The 27,599-nt window shown below is 38.3% G+C and overlaps 1 protein-coding gene across 1 annotated transcript in view; it reads left to right on the forward strand.

The window, feature by feature from the left end:
• Positions 1–26,793, forward strand: part of LOC121430799 (N-acetyltransferase ESCO2-like) — a 27,964-nt gene extending 1,171 nt beyond the window's left edge. The window contains exons 2-11 of the mRNA XM_041628206.1: positions 5,210–5,375; positions 10,272–11,070; positions 13,275–13,759; positions 14,261–14,445; positions 15,275–15,471; positions 17,854–17,985; positions 20,439–20,609; positions 22,751–22,816; positions 24,687–24,853; positions 26,025–26,793. Coding sequence (XP_041484140.1) covers positions 5,233–5,375; positions 10,272–11,070; positions 13,275–13,759; positions 14,261–14,445; positions 15,275–15,471; positions 17,854–17,985; positions 20,439–20,609; positions 22,751–22,816; positions 24,687–24,853; positions 26,025–26,154 — 2,475 coding nt within the window. The 5' untranslated portion in view covers positions 5,210–5,232 and the 3' untranslated portion in view covers positions 26,155–26,793. The remainder of the gene's footprint in view (positions 1–5,209; positions 5,376–10,271; positions 11,071–13,274; positions 13,760–14,260; positions 14,446–15,274; positions 15,472–17,853; positions 17,986–20,438; positions 20,610–22,750; positions 22,817–24,686; positions 24,854–26,024) is intronic.
• The last annotated feature ends 806 nt before the right edge of the window (positions 26,794–27,599 follow it).

Consider the following 27,599-nt stretch of genomic DNA (forward strand, 5'->3'; position numbering starts at 1 on the left):
AAACTCCTTCACTCTTCTTGCTCTAAATTCATATATGAATTTTGCTTCCGCGCTGCGCGGTCAAATGACAATATCAGAGCTACCAAGTCTCACGCATTGTGCGTGAGACTCACGCATTCAGGGTCCGTCTCACGGTCTCACGCATAGCACCCATTTTTCTCACGCATCGGGACCCGACAGAAAAAAAGAGAAAAAGTAGCATTATTCGCGAGATTATACAACTGGCCGACCGCCTTCGCGTCCAGCCCGGCACGCGAGACGAATCGAGAGTGCACGTCAGCGCACAGCTAGTACGTGATACGATGAATCGCGTGCGTGTATCGCATAGTTTTGAAGCCCATTTCTCATGCGTGCGCGCCTTTTCGCAACGTACGAGTGTAAGTACTGGCCGCGCACGCACAGAGACGTCGAGTCATGAAAATCTCACGCATAACATTTTTTTGAACTTGGCATCTCTGCAATATTGAAGTTCTCCATTGTTCGCCCACCTTTTCTCTAACCCTGTTTTTCAACCTCGGCTATGTGCTTCTTGCCAGTTAAAGTTAAAATTGTATACATTAGGGCATGAATTTGAGTAAGGTTAGGCCGAAGTAAATATATGAAGTTTTTTTTTTCAATTGATCGCGCAACTTCTGGTCTGGTCGGCTCCGAGCGGGTAAAATCTGTATATCAGTTTCTGCCGTCACCTCCATAAAGTCAGCTTCTCCCGCTTTTCAGCTCATTACTATAAACGACCGTAATGTGGGGGCAAACAGGTTCCTAATTTTAAAAGAGGAAGGTATGGAATTCATGTCGTATTAAATAAAAAAGTACAATATTTTTTTATCAAATTGTATTAAACTTCGTGTCATTTCCCTGTATACATTCATCTTCTGTCCTGCGCCCTCAGTTTGAAATTTTGAATGACACTTAAGTTTCTTTATATTCAAAATGAAGCGCTTCAGGATATGTCAAAAAAATTGATCATCCTTTATTATATAGATAAAGTTGAAACAGAAGTTTCAACTTTATGCGCACTATTTTCTTTGTAATGAAGTTCAATAATCTTAGAAAATCAATTGAATTAGAGACGATTGGGTACATATCTACATTTGATGAACGTCCGCCCTTTGAAATTTCAGAGTTTCATTGCTCTGCGAGGGGAGGAATATCTTCCTCTACCAATCTTCTCTGTATTGCGAGTTAAAAATATGCACTGATGCTAAATTGTTTGTAATCAAATCTGATCTTTCCAAAGAAAGTTTCAATATATCTTTGAGAATACCCTTTTCTCGGGGCCCTTTTTATGGCAAGAAAAATTGATAAAACACTTTAGCTTCTGCGCTTCGCGCGGAGTTATTATCATTTTAATTTCCTCCATTGTATACCTCTTTTGTGCGTTCACTATCACTTTTGAAAACAAGGTTCAAAATCGCAATATAGTCAACCGAATTGGAGGTACTAGAGACAAGAGAAACGGCTCCTTTTCATTTTAATTTATGAAACACTAAAAGCTTCGCGCTTTGCGCGGGAGGGGGAAACTCCCCCTCCCTGCACCCACCCCCTAGGGAGCGCGCTTTGCGCGCTCTGTAAGTGTTGGCACGCTCCGCATGCATTTACCGCCCTCTCCAAAATGAAATCCTGGCTACGCGGTTGACTACACTGTCGGCATTCTTCATTTTTTCTCCTTGGCTATATAGACATGCTAGACAGACAGCTGGCCTGGCGCTGGCAGCCGTCTGTTTCGAGTCTGTTTTTATCATTTTTATTATTTTTTTTATTAGGGCCTACCAACGTTTCTCATACACAGACGGCTCGCTATCATGCAGCATGCAGCTACCTCAAGTTTAACCCAGGGAGCACCAGCCCGCTTTGCGGGCCGGCGCCCAGGAGCTCACCATGACATACGCAAGTCACGGGACAAGGGTAGACATGGTTGGACTTGGTAGATTATGGTCAAAATATCTAGCAAGATAAATTATGAAAACAGAAATTATGCACTTACCACGATTATAAAGATGATGGTCTAACGAGTGGTAGTATCCTGACATCGAGGCACAGACCATGCAGACTGGAACCTCAAAAAACGAAAAGTTCTCTCCTACCACGCCTACCCCAGTCTCGATCGGCCATTTTTGTTATGATTCATAACAAAAATGGCCGATCTAGACTGGGATAGGAGAGAACTTTTCGTTTTTTGAGGTTCCAGTCTGTGCCTTGATGTCGGGAAACTGCCATTTGATAGACCTTCATCCATATAATCGTGGTAAGTGCATAATTTCTGTTTTCACAATTCACTTGGAGAAATATTTAGACCATAAATCGCGCTAGTCCCGCGAGTATGGTCAAATACACGGTAAGCCCCTGGGCTCCTGCCCGCGAAGCGGGCGGGAGCTCCCTGGGTTACCTCAAGTGATGTTCGCGCAGGCTCCACTCCACTGCACTACCACTACAAAGTACAGTCAATACGCTGCACCTATCCGGACCTCAAGGTGGTGAACTCATTCGAACTTTTAGTCATAGTGGCAAAGCTAAAGGTGGGAAAAATTGTAAAAATTATACTAAAAAAAGGCATCGAAAATGAATATAAGTTTAAGGGTCTGCGTGATGGTCTGATCTAGCTCAGACCCTCGTGCATGCGCATGCGATGTTTTAAAATCGGCAGCGATACGTGTGAGGAACTCCTTGTTGGCTCTAAATCACCAATTTTGAGGATAAACAGAGGATAGATATATGGTCTTATGCGATGAACAAGATTACTATATAACCTTGTTCTCAGTTACATGTACATCTCCATGTGTGGCAAAATAATGGTGGCAATGTTTGGCTTAATTTCTTTTTTTTATATGGGACAAGTGCTTGATTTTCTTACACTGTCAGTTTCAATTACAGCTATTCATCATATAACTCGGCTCTTATGTAAAATTTAATTATTTTTGTATTAATTAGATATAGAGATTGAAAAATGAATATTTTCTTGCCATATATTACTGTTCACCAATAGAGGGCGTACACAAAAATATGCCCAAAATTCAAGTTTTTGAGTGCTCTGGTGAATATAAAAATTATTCCCAAGTTACTTATGAAAAATAAATCGCAACTGTATGGAAATCAGTAATTTTGGTCACAAAAGTGACATTTTAATGATTTTTCAAAGTGTGTGCTATGTACACCATTGGCATACTATAGTCCTACCTGTAGATTCCCCACAGGCAGGATGGTTGCAGTGAACAAGTGGTCTTATGGAGTGAATTAGGGGTGTAGAGTAAGAAATTAAGCATGTATTCATTTTCAATGCCTTTTTTTTCGCATGATTTTTTACAATAAATATGCATTTTTTCCCACCTTTGCCTCTCGGAGTATCCGAACGAATTCACCACCTTGAGGTTCTGGTAGGTGCAGTGTAGTTTAGCGGAAGGGATGTGGAGTGGAGCCTGCACGAACATCATTTCGGGTAGGTGGAGCGTAGTGAAGTGGAGTGGAGCCTGCACGAACATCACTTGAGGTATCGTGCAGCCACCATTAGGGGGTTAACATTGCAAAATCCACCCCGACTTTGCTCATCGATTTGTTTTCATTTCATAAAATATATTTAAAGAACTGTACCGTTGCATCCAGGCATGCTAGAATGTGCAATAGGCCCTACTATTTCTTCTCTCTCTTTCTCTCCCTCTCTTGTTTTTAACATGTATATGTACTTGTAATTCCTGGTGCAGGTTTAACATATCAACCCAAGGCCAGAGCCTTACATTTACATGTAGATACCCTTTTGACTACCTCGAGCGAAGTTCGTGCAGGCTCTACTCCACTTCACCACCGCTACACTACGCTCCACCTACCCGAACTTCGAGACCGTGAACTCTATCTGATATTCAGAGTGACAAAGGTAGGATTTTATTGGGGGGGGGAATATAAAATTCATGCAACATCACAATCTTTAAAAACAATTGAAACTAATATTCTTACTTTACACCAAGTTTCATTTCTTTTCTATACTTCTATCAGTCTCAAAATTGGTGATTTAGAGCCAACATGAAGTTCGTCACACGTTTAAAGGACAAGTCCACCCCAACAAAAAAAGAGAAAAATTCAACAAGCATAAAACTGAAAATTTCATCAAAATCGGACGTAAAATAAGAAAGTTATGGCATTTTAAAGTTTCACTTCATTTCACAAAACAGTTAAATGCACATCTCGGTCAGTATGCAAATGAGGAACTGATGACATCACTCACTATTTCTTTTGTATTTTATTATAAGAAATATGAAATATTTTTATTTTCTCGTCATTGTCATGTGAAATGAAGTTTCATTCCTCCCTGAACACGTGGAATTCCATTATTTTAACATTTTGTGCTTCAGGCAAGGAGGTCCTAATCGTCAAATTCGTAAAAATTGAAATATTGTATAATTCAAACAATAAAAATAACAAGAAATAATGAGTGATATCGACTCTCTCATTTGGATGTAACTGGCTCGTTCATTTAACTATTTCGTTAAAAATGAGCGAACCTTTGAAATGTCATAACTTTCTTATTTTAGTTATTTCCGATTTTGATGAAATTTTCCGCATTTTGCTTGTCTGATTTTTCTCTATTGATTCAAATCAACATTTTTCTGAGGTGGACTTGACCTTTAAATAATCTGCTGCTGATTTCAAATCACATGCGCGCGAGGGTCCGAGCTCGGACAGTACCTCGCGCAGATCGCATGCGATACGGCAGCGAATTATTTATATACATGTGCGAGGAACTTCATGTTTGCTCTAAATCACCAATTTTGAGACTGATAGAAGCATGGAAAAGAAATGAAACTTGGTGTAAAGTAAGAATATTAGTTTGAATTGTTTTTAAAGATCGTGATGTTGCATGAATTTTATATTTTCCCTCAATAAAATCCCACCTTTGTCACTCGGAATATCAGATAGAGTTCACGGTCTTGAAGTTCGGGTAGGTGGAGTGTAGTGTAGCGGTAGAGTGAAGTGGAGCCTGCACGAACTTCGCTCGAGGTACCTTTTGACATGCCTTTATGCCCCTCTTATTGACTTTGGATGGTTCTTGTGCCCTTTTTCATTTTCCCATATGTTTATTAATAGAAAATTAAAAAAGTTATAGAGAAGAGTGACCTTGCAATGAATAAGTTAATGGTTAGGCCTGCTAGGGACAATATACATTTACATTCAAAAATATTTTGAAAACTCTTTTAAAGTGTTTTGCTTATAAACTTTCTAGGTACCTATCACCTCTATAGAACAATGATCGGGATGGCCAAGTCTACTCCCAAGACAACCAGCAAAGTCTCTTCGAGCAAAACCAAGGACCTGTCACCATCCAAAGTTTTGGCCATTGTTGCTAATTGGAATAATACAGAATCACCAGAAAAGTCCCCTTTAAAACGGTAAGCTGATGCATGATTTCTATCAAAGTGGTCCTAATAAAGACTCTCAAATAGGAAATTTAGTTTTTCAATTGCTTCAAACTACCCAGCAGGCAATTTTTTTTTTGTTCAGGGGCTACTTTTCACAAGTCACTGCTTAAATCTTCAACTTTGGAAGCTTTAAAGAGAAATGCCAGTAGTTGCAGTAAACACTGATTTCATGAGAAAGTCTGTAAAACCAGGCTTAATTGTCAGTATATCATCGAGGATCTAGATCTGATACAGTTACATAAACTGAACTTTGTGAAATCTACGCTGAAAAACGTTCACACTGAAGATCACCAACACAGACAGGCACACATGGGAGAGTGCATTATTATTGCTGGAATAAAGACCCGACGGAAGTGACAGAATCGGTGCTTGTTTTGCTTATTTCTCAGCAATTACACAATTTCTCCCGGAATCCTTTGGTACATATTTTTTATTCATACAAACAGACACTCATTTCAATGAGTAGGGATTTTCCAGGGCTATATATTTTGCCCGAGCCTTGGTGTATTTTTTCCTACTGCCCAGAATGTCTTAATAAAATCCCACTTTTTATTGGTCTATGATAATCTTTTTTCTCTCCTAGATACATGTACATGTCAGAAATTCTAAAGACGTAGGAGTATTTAAACTCAAACTTGAAAGTTTGGACATTAACATCCTTGTCTCCAAAGCACACTACCAAAATTAACTGTGTTAAGCACTTGTCCCCTAAACCCAAACGTACGTGACAACCAGATGCTGGTGATTGTACGTCAACGGACAGATTCAGATATATGTTGGAAATAATGTGTCTTCATAGCAGTGTTGTAGTGCCTTGATGCTCGGCCTTGGCCTTAAGGCGCCTTAAGGCCTATTTTTTCAAAGCCTTGGCCTTGAACATTCAAGCCTTGGCCTTGAGAGGGCCTTGGCCTTGGCCTTGAGGATTTTGAGCCTTGAAATTTCAAGGCATTTTCAAGGCTTTTTCAAGGCATTTTGTATTTTTGTACTTTCATTTGTTTTATAAAAGTAATTATAAATGTTTCAATTGTTCTGTACATCTAATGACACTAAATACTACCAGTCAGCCGCAGCAGAAGCAGTAAGTGTACTTAGCAGTGCCATCAATTGCAATTATCATCACATAATTATGTAACAAAGAGAAATGATGAAAATTAATATTATTTATTGGTAATATGATGTAATCATGACTAATAAGTATAATGATGATATCAATAATAATGATAAGAATTATGATTAGGATTATAGTCAGTGGCGTAATTACAGGGGGGGCATGGGGGCACATGCCCCCATGCCCCCCCCCCTATCGGCTGACTAAAAAAAGGAGGAAAAGAGGGAGAAAGGAAGAGAAACGTAGTGGGAAAGAAGACATTAATGTTATTGTTCATTATAATGTCATAATTATGTTATGTTACATTACATAAGAAACATTTTTTTCATATAAATGAAACATAATTGGCTCAGGGCATATATGTCTTCATTGTTCCTGGTGCTCCCATTGTCTGTTTACCGAGATATATAATCTTGTTATACTAAAACCTCCCGTTTTCAAGTCAATATACACCAAACTACCAAATATATTTCCTCGCACTTTGAGTTATTCTTTTACATGAACAATAGTATGCTTCTTTTTCATGAATACTTTAAGTGATTGTCCCATTTTAAGGTCTTAATATAAAACATTTCCTGTCCGTGCTTACGTTCGCAGTAGTGGATTGGTGAAAGATGTCTGCTCTCCATCAATTCCTAGAATGAGTCCTTAAAATGTCCCTTTTTCTGTTTTCTGATCTGAATATCAAAAATTTTCAGCTCGCGCTTCGCGCTTGCATCATTTGGTTAGTGAACTACATGTACCTAAGGTGTTCTTGAATTCCTACAAACAAGCCTTAAAATGCCACTCTTCAGGTCTGAATTTCCTACATTTTCAGCTCGCGCTTTGCGCTCGCAAGATTTGATTAGTGAGATGGGTATGTTACTCATGATTACAAGTGCATTATGTGCATGTTTAGATGTAATTCTAACAAAATCAGCAAGCGCTTATTGGCACTCCCATTAAATGACTATGGTGAGATGTGTATAATCTTAATAGATAAAAGATTCCTAAAATATAGTCCTTAAAATCTTCCTGTTTGGGGTCAATATTTACAAAAATTTCAGTTCGCGCTTCGCGCTCGAATTATTTAGCGAGACAGGTACGTATCATGATTACAAAAGATTGATTGTAATGTCCCTTTTTAGGTTTGAATACCAAAAATTTTAAGCTCGCGCTTCGCGCTTGCATTATTTGACTAGTGAGATACATGTCCGTTTATTGGCACTGTCCTTATAAAAATATCTCTATTAGGTCAGTATACCTGGCAACTGGGCGCGCTTTGCGAGCTCACTAGGCAGTTCCAAGTTTTTGCTGGTGCCCCCCAATGCCGTGACCCACGGTACGCCACTGATTATACTGATTTTATGACAGGAATAATTCTGACAGATCTGACTGCAATTTTGACAACAATTTTCATACTTTAAAAATAGTTTACTCTAAAGAATGATAACAAGGTTGATTTCTATTCCATTAGGTTTTCCTTGTATTATTTTCTTTGACCAACAAGAATGTTTTAAGTCTTAATGATATTCTGAAAAGATTCGGTAAACTTGAACACAAACTTCGATTTCGTCATTTCCAAATGCTCTATGGCATCAATGGCATGATGAGCCAAAAATTTTGAGGGGCCAAGCATGGCATACAGAGCAAAATTGTAGGTTTCAAAACCAACAAATTTTGGATTGTGCTTGCATAAATTATTGTTAAGTAAGGTTCGCATGCAATTTACACAAAAAAAATGCTTAGAATGTCTAGTTTTTATGTCGAAATAGTACAAATTTTGAGCTCGCGCTTTGCGCTCGCATTATTTGATTGGTAAGTTATGTATCCTATTTATGAGTCACTAAATGCAGTCCAGAACAGCTTCCTTTTCTGGTCAGTAAAAATTTCAGCTTAAGTGTTTTGTGCTCGCGTTAATTTGTTTAGTAAGATGCACACCTTTTTCATGATTACAAAAACAGCTCAAAATATTTAAATTTCATTTCTTATTACATCTTATTACAACATCTCGCAAGGATGCCCTTTTAACAGTGATTAGCACCATAATTGACCCAAAATCAAGTTTTACAACTTCAAAATTGATTTTTTTTTTCAAAACCACTTGCTTGCTATGCTTTCTATAGCGGGAAATTAAAGCCTAAATCAAAATATCTGTCTTATCAATTAGAAATCCCTTATAAAAATTTTGCTGAACTGCACCAAAATTCTCATTTTGACTTATATTGTAAGTGCATTTTTGGCTTTGACCTCCCCCCCCCAAAAAAAAAAAAAATTACATTCTGCCTCCCCTGTACCAGGTAGAGGAGAAAGACATATGTTGAGAATGGGCATGCCAGGATCAGATCACCTTGGTAATAATAATTATTGCAATGTGAATCGCCTAGAACAATAATTAAATGTTTTTATGTCTAAATCTACATGATCTATCATGAAATTATTTTCGTTTTAAATGTACAAGGGTAAAAAATTTTGCTCGCTCACACCTTTTATACATTGGTCCTGTGTGTCATGTATGCCGCCTAAGCATTGTTGTCTATTTTTTTTCTTCCATGTATTGTACAATTGAAATGCCTTGGCCTTGGCCTTGGCCTTGAGGTTTTCAGGCCTTGGCCTTGGCCTTGGGTTTCCATGCCTTGGCCTCAGCCTTGGTTATTGAAGCCTTGGCCTTGGGTATTAAAGCCTTGGCCTTGGCCTTGGAGGTTTGAGCCTTGACTTCAACACTGCTTCATAGTGAATGCACAGATAAAACCCAAATGATTTAAAATGTGGAAATTCAGAAAAGGTGGCATTTAGAGGAATTCATATCACACAGTAGACACAACCTGTATTGAACTGTGGAAATGAATGAAATTGAATCAAAATGAAAGATTGAATGTACTGGATGATAGGGTCAAAACATCATATTGCATATTTCGATCGCGATATCAGGTGAGACTCGTTGTTCATGAACCACCTTGAATTGAAATCAACTTTACGTTAGGCCTAGGGTGTTCCTCCTGTTTAAAGTAATAATAATAATATAGGGTATTTATATTGTGCACATAACCACCTTGTTAGGTGCTCAAGGCGCTCCTATACATGGCTAAGCTAGGCGTTCATAGCGCACACAGCTTTTTAAGGAATTACTTCCTACCGGTACCCATTTACCTCACCTGGGTTGAGTGCAGCACATTGTGGATCAGTTTCTTGCTGAAGGAAATTACGCCATAGCTGGGATTTGAACCCATGACCCTCTGTTTCAAAGTCCGAAGACTAATCCACTGGGCCACAACGCTCCACGTAGGTATGAGAGTAAGATGAATAGAAAGAGCTCCCTTACCAAATGTCCAAACTTAGTAAGATTCTACTCCACAGGGCTTCCACCGTCATGGAAAATAATGGAAAATCCTGGAAAAATTTGTGGTCAGGGAAAAGTCAAGGAAATTTGGAAAATTTGTGAAAAGTCATGGAATTGCATTTACCTCTTGGCTATGGCAGCTTTCCAATTTGTCTTGTCTCGCAACTCTCATACTGTACTCTGTGATCATACTCTGCTATCATAATTGGTGTTCATGATTTCCATTTTTTCCAGTTTTGTGACATCCCAAATTCTGCATAACTCTGGGACTTCATGGGAAGTCATAGAAAGTAGCAATTTGGTAATGGAAAAGTCTTGGAAAAGTCAGGGAATTCTATTTTAATATTTCTTTGAGAACCCTGATTCTTAGAAAACCCCTCTTGCAAAAAACAGGCAGATAATTAGGCAGACATAATTGTGAATTTTCATATTCTTACAGGTCTGGACGGAAACGTCCCCGAGATGAACAGCTCTCAGCGTCTGTTCCTCGCAGCCGGCGTCAACGGAAGAATTTCCGTAAAGACTACCTATCCCAGTCTTCGGAAGATGATGAACTACCAAGCTTCAAGGCAAAGTCGTTTTACCATGGTAACAATCCCACAAAGTATCTCTCCCCTTTTGAACGCAAGGAAGAAAGAGATCGGCTCATCGATGCAGGAGTCGACCCAGCGGTCCTTAATAAGTCCTTTGAGGAGCTACAGTCAAAGAACATCAGGAAGCCTTCTCTTTCTGAGAAAAAGTTTCAAGCCGGAAAAAACAGTTTAGAGAAGGATGTTGTTAAAAGTTCAAAGACTATCTTGTCCACATCGAAGAAACCCACAGCTGTGGAGGAAGTACAAGCATTGAAGCTAGTGCAGCCCAAGAGACAGGACTCAAGTAAGCAAGGAGCTAAAACGGAATCCAAAGTGCAATCATCCACAGGACACATGTCAAGGGTCATTGGTGAAATTAAGGTCACATTGAGTGAAAGATCATTTGAAGAAAATGAAGAGAACAAAGTTTCAGTGACCAAAGCTCTTCATTCAGAGCCACTCACCAAGAGGAGATCCTCACCAAGGAAATTGGTCCAGGGTCAAAGGTCACCAAAGGTCAAAGGGGCATCAGGAGGTCAAGTGGCAAGGAGAACATCACCAAGGAAACTAGCATCTAAGGGCAACGCAGCTAAAGGCATCCAAATGTACATGAGGAATCTAAAGCAAGGACAGAAGAAAGGCAAGAAGGCGTCAACTGTAACAAAGGTTAGTAATTATATAATGTAGCAGAAAGCTTAACGATTGATTGTGAAGCTGATTCTGTAATCGATTGCTTTGGATATCACTTGTTGAAATCTGCCCCATGATCAGTCTTTATGTTACAGGGCCCTGCCTGGTGCAAGCAAAAATTATTTTTATATTTACGGGGGCTTCTTTTCACAACCGATTACCTAAATCTGCAACGTCATTGATTGCGATTTAATATTGTAGTGAATGGGGGATTTCAGGGGCTCTTTTTTTTCCAGGGCTCTTGAGAATTTCAGGGGCAAAATCGCTCTGAGCCTGCCCCTGTGTAATTTTTTTCCCTGCCTGGCTGGTGTTTCATAAAGCTACATGTAATGTACTGTATGCACATCTTTATGCAAAATCGGTGAGCCATGCTTGTGTTCTGAAATCTCAATGCCAATCATATTCCCTTCAGTTAAAGTTGAAAGCTGACCTTTGCAGATTTAGGAATCAACTGCTAACAGGTTTTTGAACAGAAAATTTGTTCTTACTCAGAGTGCAATAATCCATTATGTTGAAATGGGGAAATTAGGTGTCTAGCACAAGAAGGGTCAACAGTTGTGCATTATATAAAGTTAGTTGTACTAAAGGGACCGAAGGGCTGGGTGGGATTGGCTTAAAACTTTAATGTAGTTTATACACATTTACTTTACAAGTACTATTTGTGCTTGACTAAGAAATTTTAAGGCATTTCCAGCTGTAAACAAATACTTTTGCGGATACCATTGCTGTGACGTCCCACCTTAGCAAAAGAATGCCTGATTAATATGTTGCATCCTCACTCTGAGATTAATCCTACATTCATGTAGCATGGTCAAATTTGCCTTTTAAAGTGCCTGAAAAAGCCATGGAAAACAAAAACAGAGCCCATGGAAATGGCTAGAGGGTCCAATTGCAATTGTAATACAGGGTAACAAATTTTTTACTCCCAGTAAGTTGTTTTTTGTCTCACCTGCGAAGCAAAGTGAGACTATAGGCGCCACTTTTCCGACGGCGGCGGCGGCGGCGTCAACATCAAATCTTAACCTGAGGTTAAGTTTTTGAAATGACGTCATAACTTAGAAAGTATATGGACCTAGTTAATAAAACTTGGCCATAAGGTTAATCAAGTATTACTGAACATCCTATTAGAGTTTCATGTCACATGACCAAGGTCAAAGGTCATTTAGGGTCAATGAACTTAGACCATGTTGGAGGAATCAACATCGAAATCTTAACCTGAGGTTAAGTTTTTGAAATGTCATCATAACTTAGAAAATATATGGACCTAGTTCATGAAACTTGGACATAAGGTTAATAAAGTATCACTGAACATCCTGCATGAGTTTCACGTCACATGACCAAGGTCAAAGGTCATTTAGGGTCAATGAACTTTGGCCGAATTGGGGATATCTGTTGAATTCCCATCATAACTTTGAAAGTTTATGGATCTGATTCATGAAACTTGGACATAATAGTAATCAAGCATCGCTGAACATTTTGTGCAAGTTTCAGGTCTCATGATTAAGGTCAAAGGTCATTTAGGGTCAATGAACTTTGGCCGAATCGGGGGTATCTGTTGAATTACCATCATAACTTTGAAAGTTTATTGGTCTAGTTCATTAAACTTGGACATTAGAGTAATTAAGTATCACTGAACATCCTGTGCGCGTTTCAGGTCACATGACCAAGGTCAAAGGTCAATGAACTTTGGCCGAATTGGGTGTATCTGTTGAATTACCATCATAACTTTGAAAGTTTATGGATCTGATTCATGAAACTTGTACATAAGAGTAATCAAGTATCACTGAACATCCTGTGCGAGTTTCAGGTCACATGATCAAGGTCAAAGGTCATGTAAGGTCAATGAACTTTGGCCATGTTGGGTTTTTTGTTGAATAACCATCATATCTCTGTAAGTTTATTGGTCTAGTTCATAAAAAGTGGACATAAGAGTAACCATGTATCACTGAACATCTTGTGCGAGTTAGAGTAGTATTCAAAGTCAGCACTGCTGCTATATTGAACCGCGTGATGCAGGTGAGACGGCCAGAGGCATTCCACGTGTATATAAAATACATGTATTTTTTTTGGCAGGGGGGGGTTGATAAAAGACAAAGAAAATATGTCCCTTTTGCTTTTGACTGATTGCATCAGCGATAATTAAATTGAGTTATGGCTTGTTTTGTTTCTATCTCATCTAGTCCAAAGAGCCGTCAATGAAAACCAAACAGACTGCACCGCCTACCAAATCATCAGCCACCAAGCCCCATCAAAATCAAAAGGTGACGACCATCAAGGAGAAGCTTGACTCGTGTGCTAATGAGAAAACAGCTCGTGGGTTGGACTTTGGGACTGGCGTGGTCAACAGGCAGGATGTAGCTCCATTGCGTAAAGACCCTGATGAGCGAAAGGAAGCTGATGCATGCAGCAAGAAGAGCCACCTTGAGGATAACCTAATGGACTTCTTAGTGTTTAACGATGAGGATTTTAAAGACGACAACAGGGACACAGAGGACTTTGTTCAAAACCTTCTAATGGAGATTGACAATGACCTTGAAGAAGCTGAGAACATCTTGAAGAGGTCGCCCCGGAAACGCAAGATGAAGACGGATAAAGAGTGTGTGGTTTCTTCCCCATCCCCTGGAAAATCTCCAAGAAGACAAACTCCAAACAGACGGAGAATGAGGTTGGTGTTAAACTTGAATTTCTGTGTTTAAACATGAATAGTTCTGTACATTTTATTTTCATGTCATTATAATTTTGGAGCTGGTGTGCTAATTCTTCCTTCAACTTTTACCACACTCGTGTACAAGCTGAATAAGCGTCAGAGCGATACTTCAAGTAATAGAAAATTATGCCTAGCTGTCAATAGCAGTGTTATAGCTACGGTGGACGGCAGTGGTCAGGCCTAACCTGCACAGAAGATTTCTGACCACCACTTATGAAAAACACTGTTCCTTCCCTTTTGGCTTTAAGTCTAAATTTGGCCTGAAAAAACGTTGTAATGCTGTGAAATAGCAACCACCACTAAAATGGGTTTAGTTAGAATGCTGGTCAATCGATAGTGAAGTTATGTTTATCAAGTTTCCAAACACAATGAAAGAAAAATAAGACTATAAGGATGTATCTGTCCATTTTTTTCAATTTAAAAAAAAAAGAATTAATGTTTGAATTGTTGCCATGACAGCTCAACACCGATCTCCTCTAAGAAATCCTCGCAGCCTCGTCTTGATGGTTGGCTGAGCAAGATAGATGCCCCGCCCACAAGCACTCGTAGCCCGAGGAAGAAATCTGTGCTGCAGAGGTCAGATGTCAAAGTTCAAAATATGGACATCCTGACTCCTGATTCTACCAATGTGTCTCCTCCAAAAGGTCTGTATTTCTGGATCATTTATTTCCTTAATCCAATCAAAATTGATATCAAATCTACAAAATGACCCCAAAACACTTTAATCAATAATTATACCTAGATAGTGGAAAGTACACAACAAACAAAATTCCTTTTATCAAATTTTTTTTGGGCAATACCCAATGGCAGAGCAATATTGGTTATAATTATTTGGATGTAGGGTTCTAGAGGTGCAGATATTTTTTGACGTCTGACAAGGTTATTTCAAAGAGACAAATATCAAAACTGATTTTTGACGTACTTGCCTGTGAAAACCATCCAATATTGAAAATATTGGACGAAATGATTATTTTGCCCCGCCCGCAAGATAATCATTGGTTAATAAATGATTGTGCGCATGAAGCTATTGTTACGTCACAATGAAATTGCATTGCGTATAAAGTTGCCAGGAGGTCTGGTAAAGGAGCGTCAATTCATTGAATTCAAATTCGCTTGCACTATATACGCTAGCGCATCTTTACTTCATTACAGAGATTTCTTTTTCTAAAAATGACAATACTCAGGCGCCATGCCCATGATTTACAGGATTCCTGTACATGATCTTTTTTTTTGCTTCATTACTTAATGTTTAGCATTGGGGGGGCGTATCTAAATAATAATATTTGGATGGCCAATTTTCGTGGGATGCATAGAACTACTGTTCCTCACTCGAGAACAATTTTGGATAGGTCTCCGACAAATCCAATATTGCTTTTCAGCTCGTACAATATTTCTTCGCATCCCACTCAAGGCCAACCAATATTCCCCAAGCACAAGTATTGTAGCTTGTTTGATTTTCATTTACATCCACAGTATCGCCTAACAAGCCCACCAAACTCTACCCGGTCTTCACCCCTCCTACCAGCCCTCGCTTAAACACGACACCCATATCAAGAAAGAAGCAGAGCAACGTAGGAAAGTTGAAATCGCCAAAGGTACATGTACAAGAAAGATCGCCGTTGACTAAATCGCTGAAAAGCAAGACGGATAACCTGGAACAAACCACTCTGGTGAGTCTAGTTAAAAGCTGAAGGCTCTGTTACATCATTCCGTACAAGCCTTTGCGTGTGACTTGTTGGTGACTACTTTAGCTACCTGCAAGTTGCCCATACTGACAGTATCTCACACACAGTTGACCGCGGGAGCGTACGCAAGTCTGATTTGCTCAAAGCTTTTTTTACGGGTGAGTTGCGGGCAATCACCTGCAACTCACCCGCAAGGCTTGCACGTGTTGATGAGACAGGGCCCTAAAACTTAACTCAGTGAAGTCTCAAAATCTAAGCTGAAAAGTAGTTACACTGAAGATCTTCAATACAGGACATGTGGGACAGTGTATTATCACTGCTTGGGAAAAAACCCAACGTCTGGCTGGGATGCCATGCTTGTTTTGTAAATTCCTCAGCAATTACACATTTTCTAACATAAGTGTCTAGCAATTTTTATTCATGCATATATTACACTTTGGTGGTCCTTTTGTTAGATTCTGTTTGGACTCGTTTTAGACTGGCATTTTGTTTAAAGGGATGAATCAACTTCGTTGGAAGTAGAAGAATATCTGAAAGAATGAGTTGTATTCCTTATATCTTTGTAGTTTATGATTAGCTGAACTTTTTAGACAAAATGGTCATTAGTTTTCTTCAAATTGTTAAGAGGCCAAAAAGAGTCTAAGCTCCCATTGTATTGCCTGAGAGCAGCTGATGCCATGTTGCACAGGCATGGGACGAATACAATTTTTGCCATTTGATTATTTGCCAGGAAGTCGCGGGGGGGGGAATGCAAGGTTCCCAAAGTCATAGAAAATCCTGGAAAAATTTGTGGTCATGGAAACTTAGGGAAAAGTCAAAGATAATTTGTGAAAAGTCATGTACTTGCATTTAAATCTTGTCTATGGCAGCTTTGCAACACTCAGGTGGAGGCCATCATAACTTGTCTGATTTTGAAAACCATGAGAGAAAGGAAGTCATGGAAAGCAGCAATTTAGTCATGTAAAAGTCATGGAATTCTGTTGTCAAATTTCTTTGGGAACCCTGGGGGGTGTTTCACAAAGATTTAAGTATGACTTAGGTCGCACTTAAATGTCGACGCGTACATGATATGCAACGCACAATCTTATTGATCGATACGCAGTAGTGCACGTCCTCTTAGTATGATCTGACCAATGCTGTCATGCCTTTTATACTGCGCCCAACTTGACATTTAAGTGCGACTCTAAGTCATACTTAAATCTTTGTGAAACACCCCCTGGAATGTTAAAGTAATCCAAGTAGTTCAAACAGTCAATATTCTTGGATTATCAGAAATCACAGAAAAGTTGACCTTTTTACATGACCATGTAATTGTATAATGTTATATATTTATTTTTATGTAGGCGTTTGTGTGTGTGAGGTTGTGTGCTCGTGTGTGTGGATGTTTATGCGTGATTGTGATTAATATCCGAAGTATAATACTATTTTGTTTTGTTTATTATTATCATGTACATGTATTATGTAAGGTTGTACTTTGTAATTTATTGTGTATATTTTGAATGTTTTTATCTGTATAGACAGGGCCCCTTGGCAGAACAATACTCGATATTGAAAGGGCTACCCTGTATAAAGAAGACTAATAAATAAATAAAATAAATAAAACCACCTTGACCACACAAAGTGAGCTGACTCAATTGAGTGTCTCAGTACTATGACATGCGTATCAACACAGCTGAAAGAATGATGCACAGTCGCCTGCGTGGCCTTCATTGTTGTGTCTTGAAAGAGGTTATGTTTGCTATTCATTAAGTTTTAGCATGAATTTCATTTGTTATCTTAAACTTTGTTGTCAAATATCAGAGATTATAGCCATGTATGTCGAAAAATCTAATAACTCAAATCAGTAATCAACATCTAGTGAACATTCCAGTAAAAGTGTAAAAAGAAGTAATCGGTGTTGATTATTGGTAAACTGATCAAGTGCAGCAATGATTTTTTTTCTCCAAATTTGATTGCAACTCTAAAAATCATGCGCAACTTGATTTTCAACCAATCAGCAGCGCGCATTTTGGACTTGCGATTGATTTTTTGACTTGCGTTTAAACGCAACTATTTCTGCAACAGGCCTCAGGCCTGTTAGATTGTATGCTCATCTTTCTTGAGTTCTTTCTCCATGCTGTGGTGGTGAAGACAATTATTTTTAGCTATCATCTTCATGCAGTTATGAATGATATAGTGCCAAATATAAATGGTGATGGATTAAACCTATAAACTTTATCGAGACTTGCGTTATATTCGGCTACAGTATCTAATCTATAGTTAAACCCACAACTTCAGACTAAAGAGTTTACGTAAAAAAAAACAGATTTTAGAATGTTGTCATATACATGTATCTTATGAAAACTCTCCATTCTCTCTCTTCCTCAGGATCTTGGTCAGAAGCGTTACGGTGCAGTGACCTGTGCGACCTGTGGGACTGTTTACACAGCTGCACACCCTGAAGATGAAACGGATCATGCCAGGTTTCACAAAAAATACCTCAGCAGTATCAAGTTCCCAGTAAGTACCTTTTTAGAACCAGGGGTCTGTAACACAATATTAGGAATTAATCGCTATTAAAGATCAAGTCCACCCCAGAAAATTGTTCATTTTAATCGATAGAGAAAAATCAAACATAACGCTGCTAATCTCATCGAAGTCGGAAGTTATGACATTTCTAAGTTTCTCTTATTTTTTAAACAAACAGTTGAATGCACAACTCAGTGACATGCAAGTTAGTAAGAGAGCCATGATATCCTTCACTCACTTTTTCTTTTGTTTTTGATTGTTTGAATCAAACAATATTTCAATTTTTACAGATTTGACAATAAGGACCTCCTTGACTTACCAGTAACCATAAACTGTTAAAAATAATGATAATTCCACATATTCAGGGAGGAATAAAATTTTGTATCACATGACAATGAGGAGGAAATTAGAATATTTTATATTTCCTATAATAAAATACTGAAGAAATAGTGAGTGGATGACGTCATCAGTCTGCCAATTTGCACACCGACCAGGATATGTGTATAACTGATTTGTGAAATTAAGCGAAACTTTAAAATGCCCAAACTTTATAACTTATTTTACATCCGATTTTGATGAAATTTTCAGTGTTTTGCTTGTTGGATTTTTCTTCTTTTATTCAAATCAACCTATTGTTGGGGTAGACTTGTCCATAATGAAATGTCCTATCAGGATCATCGTTGCATGCGCATTTCGTTCAGTAGCCTGACCAGGATCCAATCAGAATTGTTTACATTAGCTATCAATCGCTAACGTTTGTTTTATTCTCCCTGGTGGTTCCATCTAGTTGAAACAGGTTGATGCTAGTAGCAGAGCTTCCAAGTCTCCCGGATCCTGCGGGAGAATACTGGATTTCGATCCAATCTCCCGTTCTCCCGAACCCATGCCCCCTGGTCTCCGTCCAGCAGACCGCGCCGCGGCAGGAGGCTATGCGAGAAGGGAAGTCCACGAGCACTGCAACGTATTTTTCGGAAGCTCGTGAGCGCTTTATTCAAGCTGAAACTGTGGATCAACGATGGGTTACTTAGTTATGCTACCAAGTATCAAAACAAATACATTTCCCTTTAAGACATTTCAAATTTCCCTCTACAAATAAAATCATAGGATAATTTTATTCACTGGATTATTATTAACAAGTTATATCAATATAGTTTATAACACACAGTAAATGACTATGAGAGACAACACTACTTGCTGTTAGTCATTTTGCTCTTGCTCTTTAAAGTATGCCATTGAGCAACCAAAGCTGTAAAGGTTCATTGCGATGATCATGAAGATTTATGATAACAACTTAACTACAAGACTAAATTTTTCTTACACTTTGTTTAATCCCAATGAACCTCATTTGAAAGCTCCATTATCGTAGGCACTATTCATCACTCACCACTTTTGACTCATGCTTTTCTATGCTGTTCTAACTTTCGCTGATGTGGTTTACCGTACACCATGTGGAGTGTTACAGAAACAGTGGATAGAAGAAGAGAAAAAATGGATAGGCGAGAAAGTGGAGATGTGAGAGAGTATTCTTTCTTGAAAGTAGTCCTGAAAAGGACTGTAAACCAGAAGAGATTGATGAGTTGAGAACAGCCTGAGTAGCAGAGCTGATGAGGAGATGCTGGCTTGAGTCGGCGAGTAGAGATGATGAGTAGTGGAGAGACTCAAAGTTTTGGACAGGTTGACTGTACGTCTTCAAACAACATCTGTTCTAACTTTATTTGACATTCAGGGCAGTGCCACATTGGTTGGGAGCAAGGATCAACTCCATGATTTTTCAAGCCCTGCCCTCCACCCCTCTCCCCCTAAAAAAAAATAAAATAAAACTAATCTGGACAGGAAGTTTGAAATAAAAACAAGTGTACATGTATTTACAAGGGAGTTTGTGTACCTATTTTCATTCAGAAACAATAGTGGATGTTAGTACGTTCGATCATCTTAGCCCCCCTCCCCTCCCCTCAATATTCAGAGTAAGTCTGGCATCGCTTTTCATAATAATTTATTTTTCACAGGCCTCTGTATATAAAACTTTATTCTAATTATTTACCCATTGTATAATTTCCACTTCTCAATCTCCTTATACTATGAATACTTGACTAATTTAAAATCGCGATAGCCTCTACAATCACATTCATCCAATCCAATTCCCTTACATCATAAATCCTTCAATTCCGCTTTCTCGTATACTATATCTTAAGCAAATATTGAAACTTCTGTCACTTCTTAAATAGTCTTTACAATTATTTGAAGATGTTCTGTTGATTCATATTAACCCCCAAAGTATTAACGATTGTATATTCTTTCATGCTTTGTATATGTGTATAATTCTAATTTGAAACTGTTATGTTTTATGTTGTTTTTTTATGTTAAAGTTCTGTACAATTCAGCTCTTGCTGCGAACAGTCTTGAAATAAAATACCATTATTATTTGATCTTCTTGTTCTTGATAGGGTTGGAAACAAGAAGAAGTATTGGAATCCTTTCATGACGGCCGAATCCTCGTCGTTACCCATGAATCTCCATACTATGCTGAGAAGAAGGTAGATGAGATACGGGAGTTGGTCGACAGGGAGCTAGGATTTTTGCAAGCTAATAATACCGTCAGCAAGGATTTGTGTAAGGTATGTATTCTGGCATGTATACTCTTGGTATACAAGTGGTTGATCCGCTTCTCACATAGTCTAATATCGCGTGGGCTATGCCCGTTTTGTCTGCTATTAACTTGGTCTAACTTCAGTTTGAGTTTGATCTAGACTAATTTTGGTCTCACTCTCACAGATACTCATTTTTGTCTCGCCTGCATAGCAGAGTGAGACTATAGGCGCCGCTTTTCCGACGGCGGCGTCAACATCAAATCTTAACCTAAGGTTAAGTTTTTGAAATGACATAACTTAGAAAGTTCATGAAACTTGGCCAAATCTTAACCTAAGGTTAAGTTTTTGAAATGACATCATAACTTAGAATGTTTATGGACCTAGTTCATGATACTTGACCATAAGGTTGATCAAGTATTACTGAACATCCTATTAGAGTTTCATGTCACATGACCAAGGTCAAAGGTCATTTAGGGTCAATGAACTTAGACCATGTTGGGGGAATCAACATCAAAATCTTAACCTGAGGTTAAGTTTTTGAAATGTCATAACTTAGGAAATATATGGACCTAGGTCATTAAACTTGGACATTAGGTTAATCAAGTATCACCAAACATCCTGCATGAGTTTCACGTCACATGACCAAGGTCAAATTTCATTTGGGGTCAATGAACTTTGGCCGATTTGGGGGATATCTATTGATTTACAATCAAAACTTTAAAAGTTTTTGGATCTGGTTCATGAAACTTGAACATAATAGTAATCAAGTATCACTGAACATCCTGTGCAAGTTTCAGGTCACATGATCAAGGTCAAAGGTCATTTAGGGTCAATAAACTTTGGCCGAATTGGGGGTATTTGTTGAATTATCATCATAACTTTGAAAGTATGTTGGTTTAGTTCATAAAACTTGGACATAAGAGTAATCAAGTATCACTGAACATCCTGTGCGCATTTTAGGTCACATGACCAAGGTCAAAGGTCAATGAACTTTGGCCATAATGGGGGTATCTGTTGAATTACCATCATAACTTTGCAAGTTTATTGATCTGACTTTTGAAACTTGGACATAAGAGTAATCAAGTATCACTGAATATCCTGTGCAAGTTCCAGGTCACATGATCAAGGTCAAAGGTCATGTGAGGTCAATGAATTTTGGCCACATTGGGGGTATTTGTTGAATTACCATCCTATCTCTGTAAGTGTATTGGTCTAGTTCATAAAACGTGGAAATAAGAGTAACCAAGTATCACTGAACATCTTGTGCGAGTTATAGTAGTTTTCATAGTCAGCACTGCTGCTATGTTGAATCGCGTGATGCAGGTGAGACGGCCAGAGGCATTCCACTTGTTTTTTTTGTGTCTGTTGTTTGTAGTCTGGTTGTGATTGACCTAATATAGATTTGATTGTTCTTTAAAGTTCTTGATTTACCATGTCATAATGTATATTTTTGTATGTAAGGGGGTCACTGTTTAGCAAGCTATAGGCTTTTGTTGTGATACCCATACATATTTTATTGTATATATATCTGCTTTGCATTTTATGAATTATTAATAAATTGAATTGAAATTGAAAATTATATTTTTCATAAACCTTTAGGTTTTAAATAGTTATAGATTTAACCATACAAGAATCTCCTTCAAATAATGATTCCATTGTCAAACACTCGTCAAATGACAAAGAACACCTTCGAGTATTTTGTCACAACTGAAAACTACAGTTACCTCCTAGATTCAGGAAGGTGTTTCACAAAGATTTGAGTATGATATGACTTAGAGCCGCAATTAGATGCCTATGCGTACACGATATGCAATTTGCAATCTTAATTATCAATATGCAGCAGTGGGCATCCTCATGGCACGATCTCAACATTGTGGTCAAGCCTTTTAGACCGTACACAACTAGGCATTTAAGTGCACTTCTAAGTCATACTTAAATCTTTGTGAAACACCCCATAGGTTTGAGGATACATTTTCAAGTTTGTTTTGATAGCTCTAAAGTCTACAAAACTGCTGATTCACCCATTTTGACAAAGACCTCTTCAGTATTCTTTGTCATTTCACAGTCACTTGACAATACATTACTCTGTTTCTGAATTCATTTTTAACAATATGAGTGAAAGAGCATGTTTTGGAATATCCTGTGCATTATTTTTTTTATTTTTTTAGACCTATCTGTTTATTACATTGGATAAGAAAGTTGGAGGCTGTCTCATAGCTGAACAGATATCAAAGGTGAGTTGAAGTATGGATACATCTTTTTTTTTTGGGGGGGGGGTACATTTACGTGGAGCGTTGTGGCCCAGTGGATTAGTCTTCTGACTTTGAAACAGAGGGTCGTGGGTTCGAATCCCAGCCATGGCGCACTTTCCTTCAGCAAGAAATTTATCCACATTGTGCTGCACTCGACCCAGGTGAGGTGAATGGGTACCCAGTAGGAAGAAATTCCTCGAATGCTCGAGCGCCCGATCAAGGTAGCTGTGCTAAAGCCGGGGTAATAATAGCAGGGCCCGCTGGGAGAACAGTTTTCGGAACTGAAGTGGCTACCCTGGGTAAATATTAATTAATATATTAATATTAATATTTATTATTATTATTACATCATTTTCTTATCTGTCTCAAGAAATAATTTTCTACAATTCTCATGGTGTGGTTGGTTTCAAGGCCAGATCTACCATTTCAGGGTCGGGTCATAGACTGCTTTTTGATTTGTTCAGAATTTTCTATGAAGCCAAATAAAGAAAGCATTCATTCACCAGAAGGGCAGAAATATCAAGACACAGCTTGCTGCTGCTTGAGGCAAAGACTTGATAAAACTAATAGTATGCCATGGAATATAATACTAGGAGAAAAATACATGTATGCTTTGTAAATTTATCATCATATCTGTAAGCCAACCACTGGGATAAAATCTTAACATGGAGTAAAATGTTTACATATTGTAAAGCAATTAGAAATGCATATGTAGCTTTATATATGTAAGACATTTTGATCTTATTTTTGCCGATATTTTGTGTAAACTCAGCTTTGTGGTAGTTACATGTATCCTGATGATGTTGATGTATGATGGATAGATGGTGATGATGATTGCATTACAGATGATGGTTATGATAATGGTAATGGTTATGGTAGTTATGGTGATGATATTGATGGTAATGATGTTCATGGTGATTGTGATGATTTATGATGGTGAGGATAATGATGGTGATGGTGAAGACGACGATGGTGATGATGATGATCACAATTTTAATGATAATTGGGATGATGAGGATGATGATGGTGATTAAGACAATTATCATGATGGATGATGTGGAAGTGGTTCATCGTGGTGAAGGATTGAGTAAAAGAAATAACCAGTTGTCGAACGATGTATCAAACTTTAATAGTAGGAAAGCGGCGTTTCGTCTGCAAGTTGCTTGACTTCGTCAGGCAATGAGCAAAGACGCTGCTGCGCACGGGTTATATGTCGTCGGCGAGGGGCTGGCGTGCCCAGCTGCACGCCATTGTCTGGCTTCACTAGGGTGTGAGCTACGCTGTGATTGGAGCCGCCGGCCAATCAGGGTCCGAAACGTCGCTTTCCAACTATGTGTGATACATCGTGAGACAACTGGTTATTTCTTCGACTCAATTATCATGATATTCATTATGGTGAGGATATTGATGATGATGATGATGAAGATGACGACGGTGATGTGGATGGTGGTGATGTTGATATTGTTGAAGATGATGATGGTGATGAAGGGGATGCTGGAGATTGTGAGTCTGATGATATTTGATGAAGTTTGCATTTCTACAAGTGATGATTATAATGGTGATGTATGGTATTAATATGGTGGTAATGGTAATGATTAAGATGGTGATGATGATGTTGGTGGTGGTGATGATGCTTATGATGATGCTGTTGATGATGATGATGATGATGAATGGGATGATGAAGAAAATGAGTTTATTTTTTATGATAATTATGCATTGAATGATGGTTTCATGATAATTTTGATATGATATTTTGATCATAATGATGATGGAGAAGGTATAGGGTGTGTATAACAAAAACCAGTCATGATATTTGTCGTCAAGAGCAAAAAATTATTTGTTTTCCAACCAGGGCTATCGAGTGATAGTTGATGATCATAAACCTGACGGAAATGATTCTCAGAAGGCTTGGTGCTGTGAGATTGAGTCGGAGCCCGCCCTCTGTGGTATTAGCCGTATATGGGTCCCTATGCAATGCAGGAGGAAAAGAATCGCCTCTAGAATGGTAGACTGTATGAGGTAAGAACATTGGTTTCCATGGTGATGGAAAGGCCAAAAGACGAATTAATATACATACATGGTCGTTATGCAACCATCGATCCCCAGTATACCCATTATCATCAGTAATGGGCAATTAGCTATGATACACAAGACAAGTTTTAATTGATGAGTGCATGTGGGAAGATTGTTGTGCAGCAAAGTAGTATAAATAGTGTATGTAGCTAAATTTCACTAAATCCATATGTGAATGAAATTATGCTACCATAGTCATGAAATCGTATTTTCACTAAATAAAGCTCTGAGAATGCTCATTTTTGGTGTGAATATTAATAGCATTCCTAACAATGATGTTTGAAAAAATTGTTCGTACCAAAATTGATTTCTTATGTTTTCTTTTTAAGGTTCTTAGGTAATTTTTTTAATGTTTCAATTTTCTATTTTTTTCAACAAAATTTGTCTGCGACATTATTTTAGTCATGAATACATGTACATTAAATTGAATGACTTGATGATAAAAGAAAAAATGATCATTTATGTATGAACTTCAGCTGAAAACACATTTTGTATGTATCAACTTAAAATGCGAAATCACGTTTTTGAGCATACATAATGTTGCGTGCCCGGGGCGTCGGATTTGTTCTCAAGAGTTGCGTGAGTCTTGATTGAAAATAGTCGTACAGTAAGACGATGCTTATCCCCAGACGTTGCAAATTTATCATTAAAATTATTGAGGGAGGGGGGGGGAATCAACCCCCAGTATCTGGGTTAATCCACCTGTGAAAGTGACTTCAAATGAGATAAAGGTAATTTTAAATTCACCATGCTTGTGAAGTTATCACAAAGGTCATACATGTACATGTAATGACCTGACCAGTATCTTTTTAGTCACGTGCTCTGAATTTGGGGAATCGGAAACATAGCCAGACTGCTATTGTAAGGATCAGGTGGGGGGGGGGTTGGCTAAGGTCCGATAGGTTATGATTGAAGCAGCTATGAATGTAAATTCCTCAAGTATAAGTTGTAGTCTTTAAACCAAACCAAATTTGTTTTTTAACCTTTTAATTTTTTTTTTTGGGGGGGAGGGGGGTAAAATCTTTAAAGCTGTGACTGAAGCAGCTTTGAACAAATCTTCATCAAATTTGAACTTCAAGGTCATCATAGTTCTTCCAAACCTTGTTGTATTTTTCAGGAAAAGCTTCATGTTTGGAACAGTGCTGTCCCCTGATGATATCGCCTTCTCAGACCCTACCCCTGACGGCAAGGTCTTCGCTACGACGTACACCGGAACACCAAGATTCCTGGTCTATAAGTATCACTGATCCTTCAAGGACTGTTCTTCAAACCAGAATCCAAACCTCTTTGCTGCATGTACTAATGTCCAAGTATACTGGAACACCAAGAGTCCTGGTCTATAAGTATCACTGATCCTTCAAGGACTGTTCTTCAAACCAGAATCCAAACCTCTTTGCTGCATGTACTAATGTCCAAGTATACTGGGACACCAAGAGTCCTGGTTTATGAGTATCAATAATTTTTCAAAGACTACTTTTCAAACCAGTAGCCAAACATATTTACTACGTGCACCAAGGTCCAAATACACAGGAACGCCAAGATTCTAGGTCTACAAGTATAACTGACTGTTCAAGGTTTGTTCTGCAAGCCAGTGGCAAAAGATCTTTGCTACCAAGAACACTGGAACACCAAGATTCCTGGTCTATGTTGGAAGTACCAGTGATTCTTCAAGAACTGCTATTCAAGCCAGTGGTCAAAGATTTCATTCAGTGATCAAGGAATTGTTATCAGGTACACAGTAAACTTTGATTTGTCTCATGTTTTTACCCCGGCGCCAAGAACTTGGCTATATCTGTAATGCCCTGAATAATGATGATATTTCACAATGTTTGACAAAATATCACTCTTAACCCTAATTCTCCCGGGGGGGGGGGTCATAATGCCCCCCCTCGACAATTTTCGCGATATATCTGCTGCGCAAAATTTTTTGACCTCGCCGCCCTACTGACTTTTTACTTTCAAGTCTCGCGCAAATTTTGAGACCAAATTTGTGACGCCTGGGTAGGCGGTTACGACATTATGCAACATTATGTAAGTGCATGTCAGACCAAAAATTGCTCATAAACGTGATTTCATGTACAAATCCAATGCAAAATGTCTATTTAGCCAAAATCCATGAATGTATCATTATTTCTACTTTTACCGATTAAACTTAATTAATTTTGCCTTGTTTATGATCAGAATGAAGTCTGGAACGATTTTGATTGAAAAAACAATAAAAAACAAGTAAAAAAACAAAGAAATACATAAGAAATTAAAAAACAATAAAATACATAAATGGTCTTGGTACCAGATTTTTTTTCATTCACAATTGTTAGGAATGCTATAAAGTATATTTTCACCAAAAAATAGCATTCAAGGAGCTTTATTTAGTGAATCAGAGCAAAAAGTATGATTTCATGAATAAATTAGCATAATTAATTCATATGAAATAAAAGTATATGAATTCAGTGAAATTTACCAATGCAACTGCATAGATTACGTCATTCTCTAACATCATGCAAATTTTCGTTGTGATCGCGCAATCCGCGGCTGAGATCTTAAGGGGGGCCATAATGCCCCCTAAATAGTTGTTTACAAGTTGTTACAATAAGCTAGTCTACTTGGCAAGTCTTTCACTCAAGTTAAGGGGTCTTAATGCACTGCATACGACTAGTGTACATATATATAGTCTTTGTCAAGACCCACCTGT

The sequence above is a fragment of the Lytechinus variegatus genome, chromosome 17 (assembly GCF_018143015.1).
Source record: "Lytechinus variegatus isolate NC3 chromosome 17, Lvar_3.0, whole genome shotgun sequence".
Lineage (NCBI taxonomy): Eukaryota > Metazoa > Echinodermata > Echinoidea > Temnopleuroida > Toxopneustidae > Lytechinus > Lytechinus variegatus.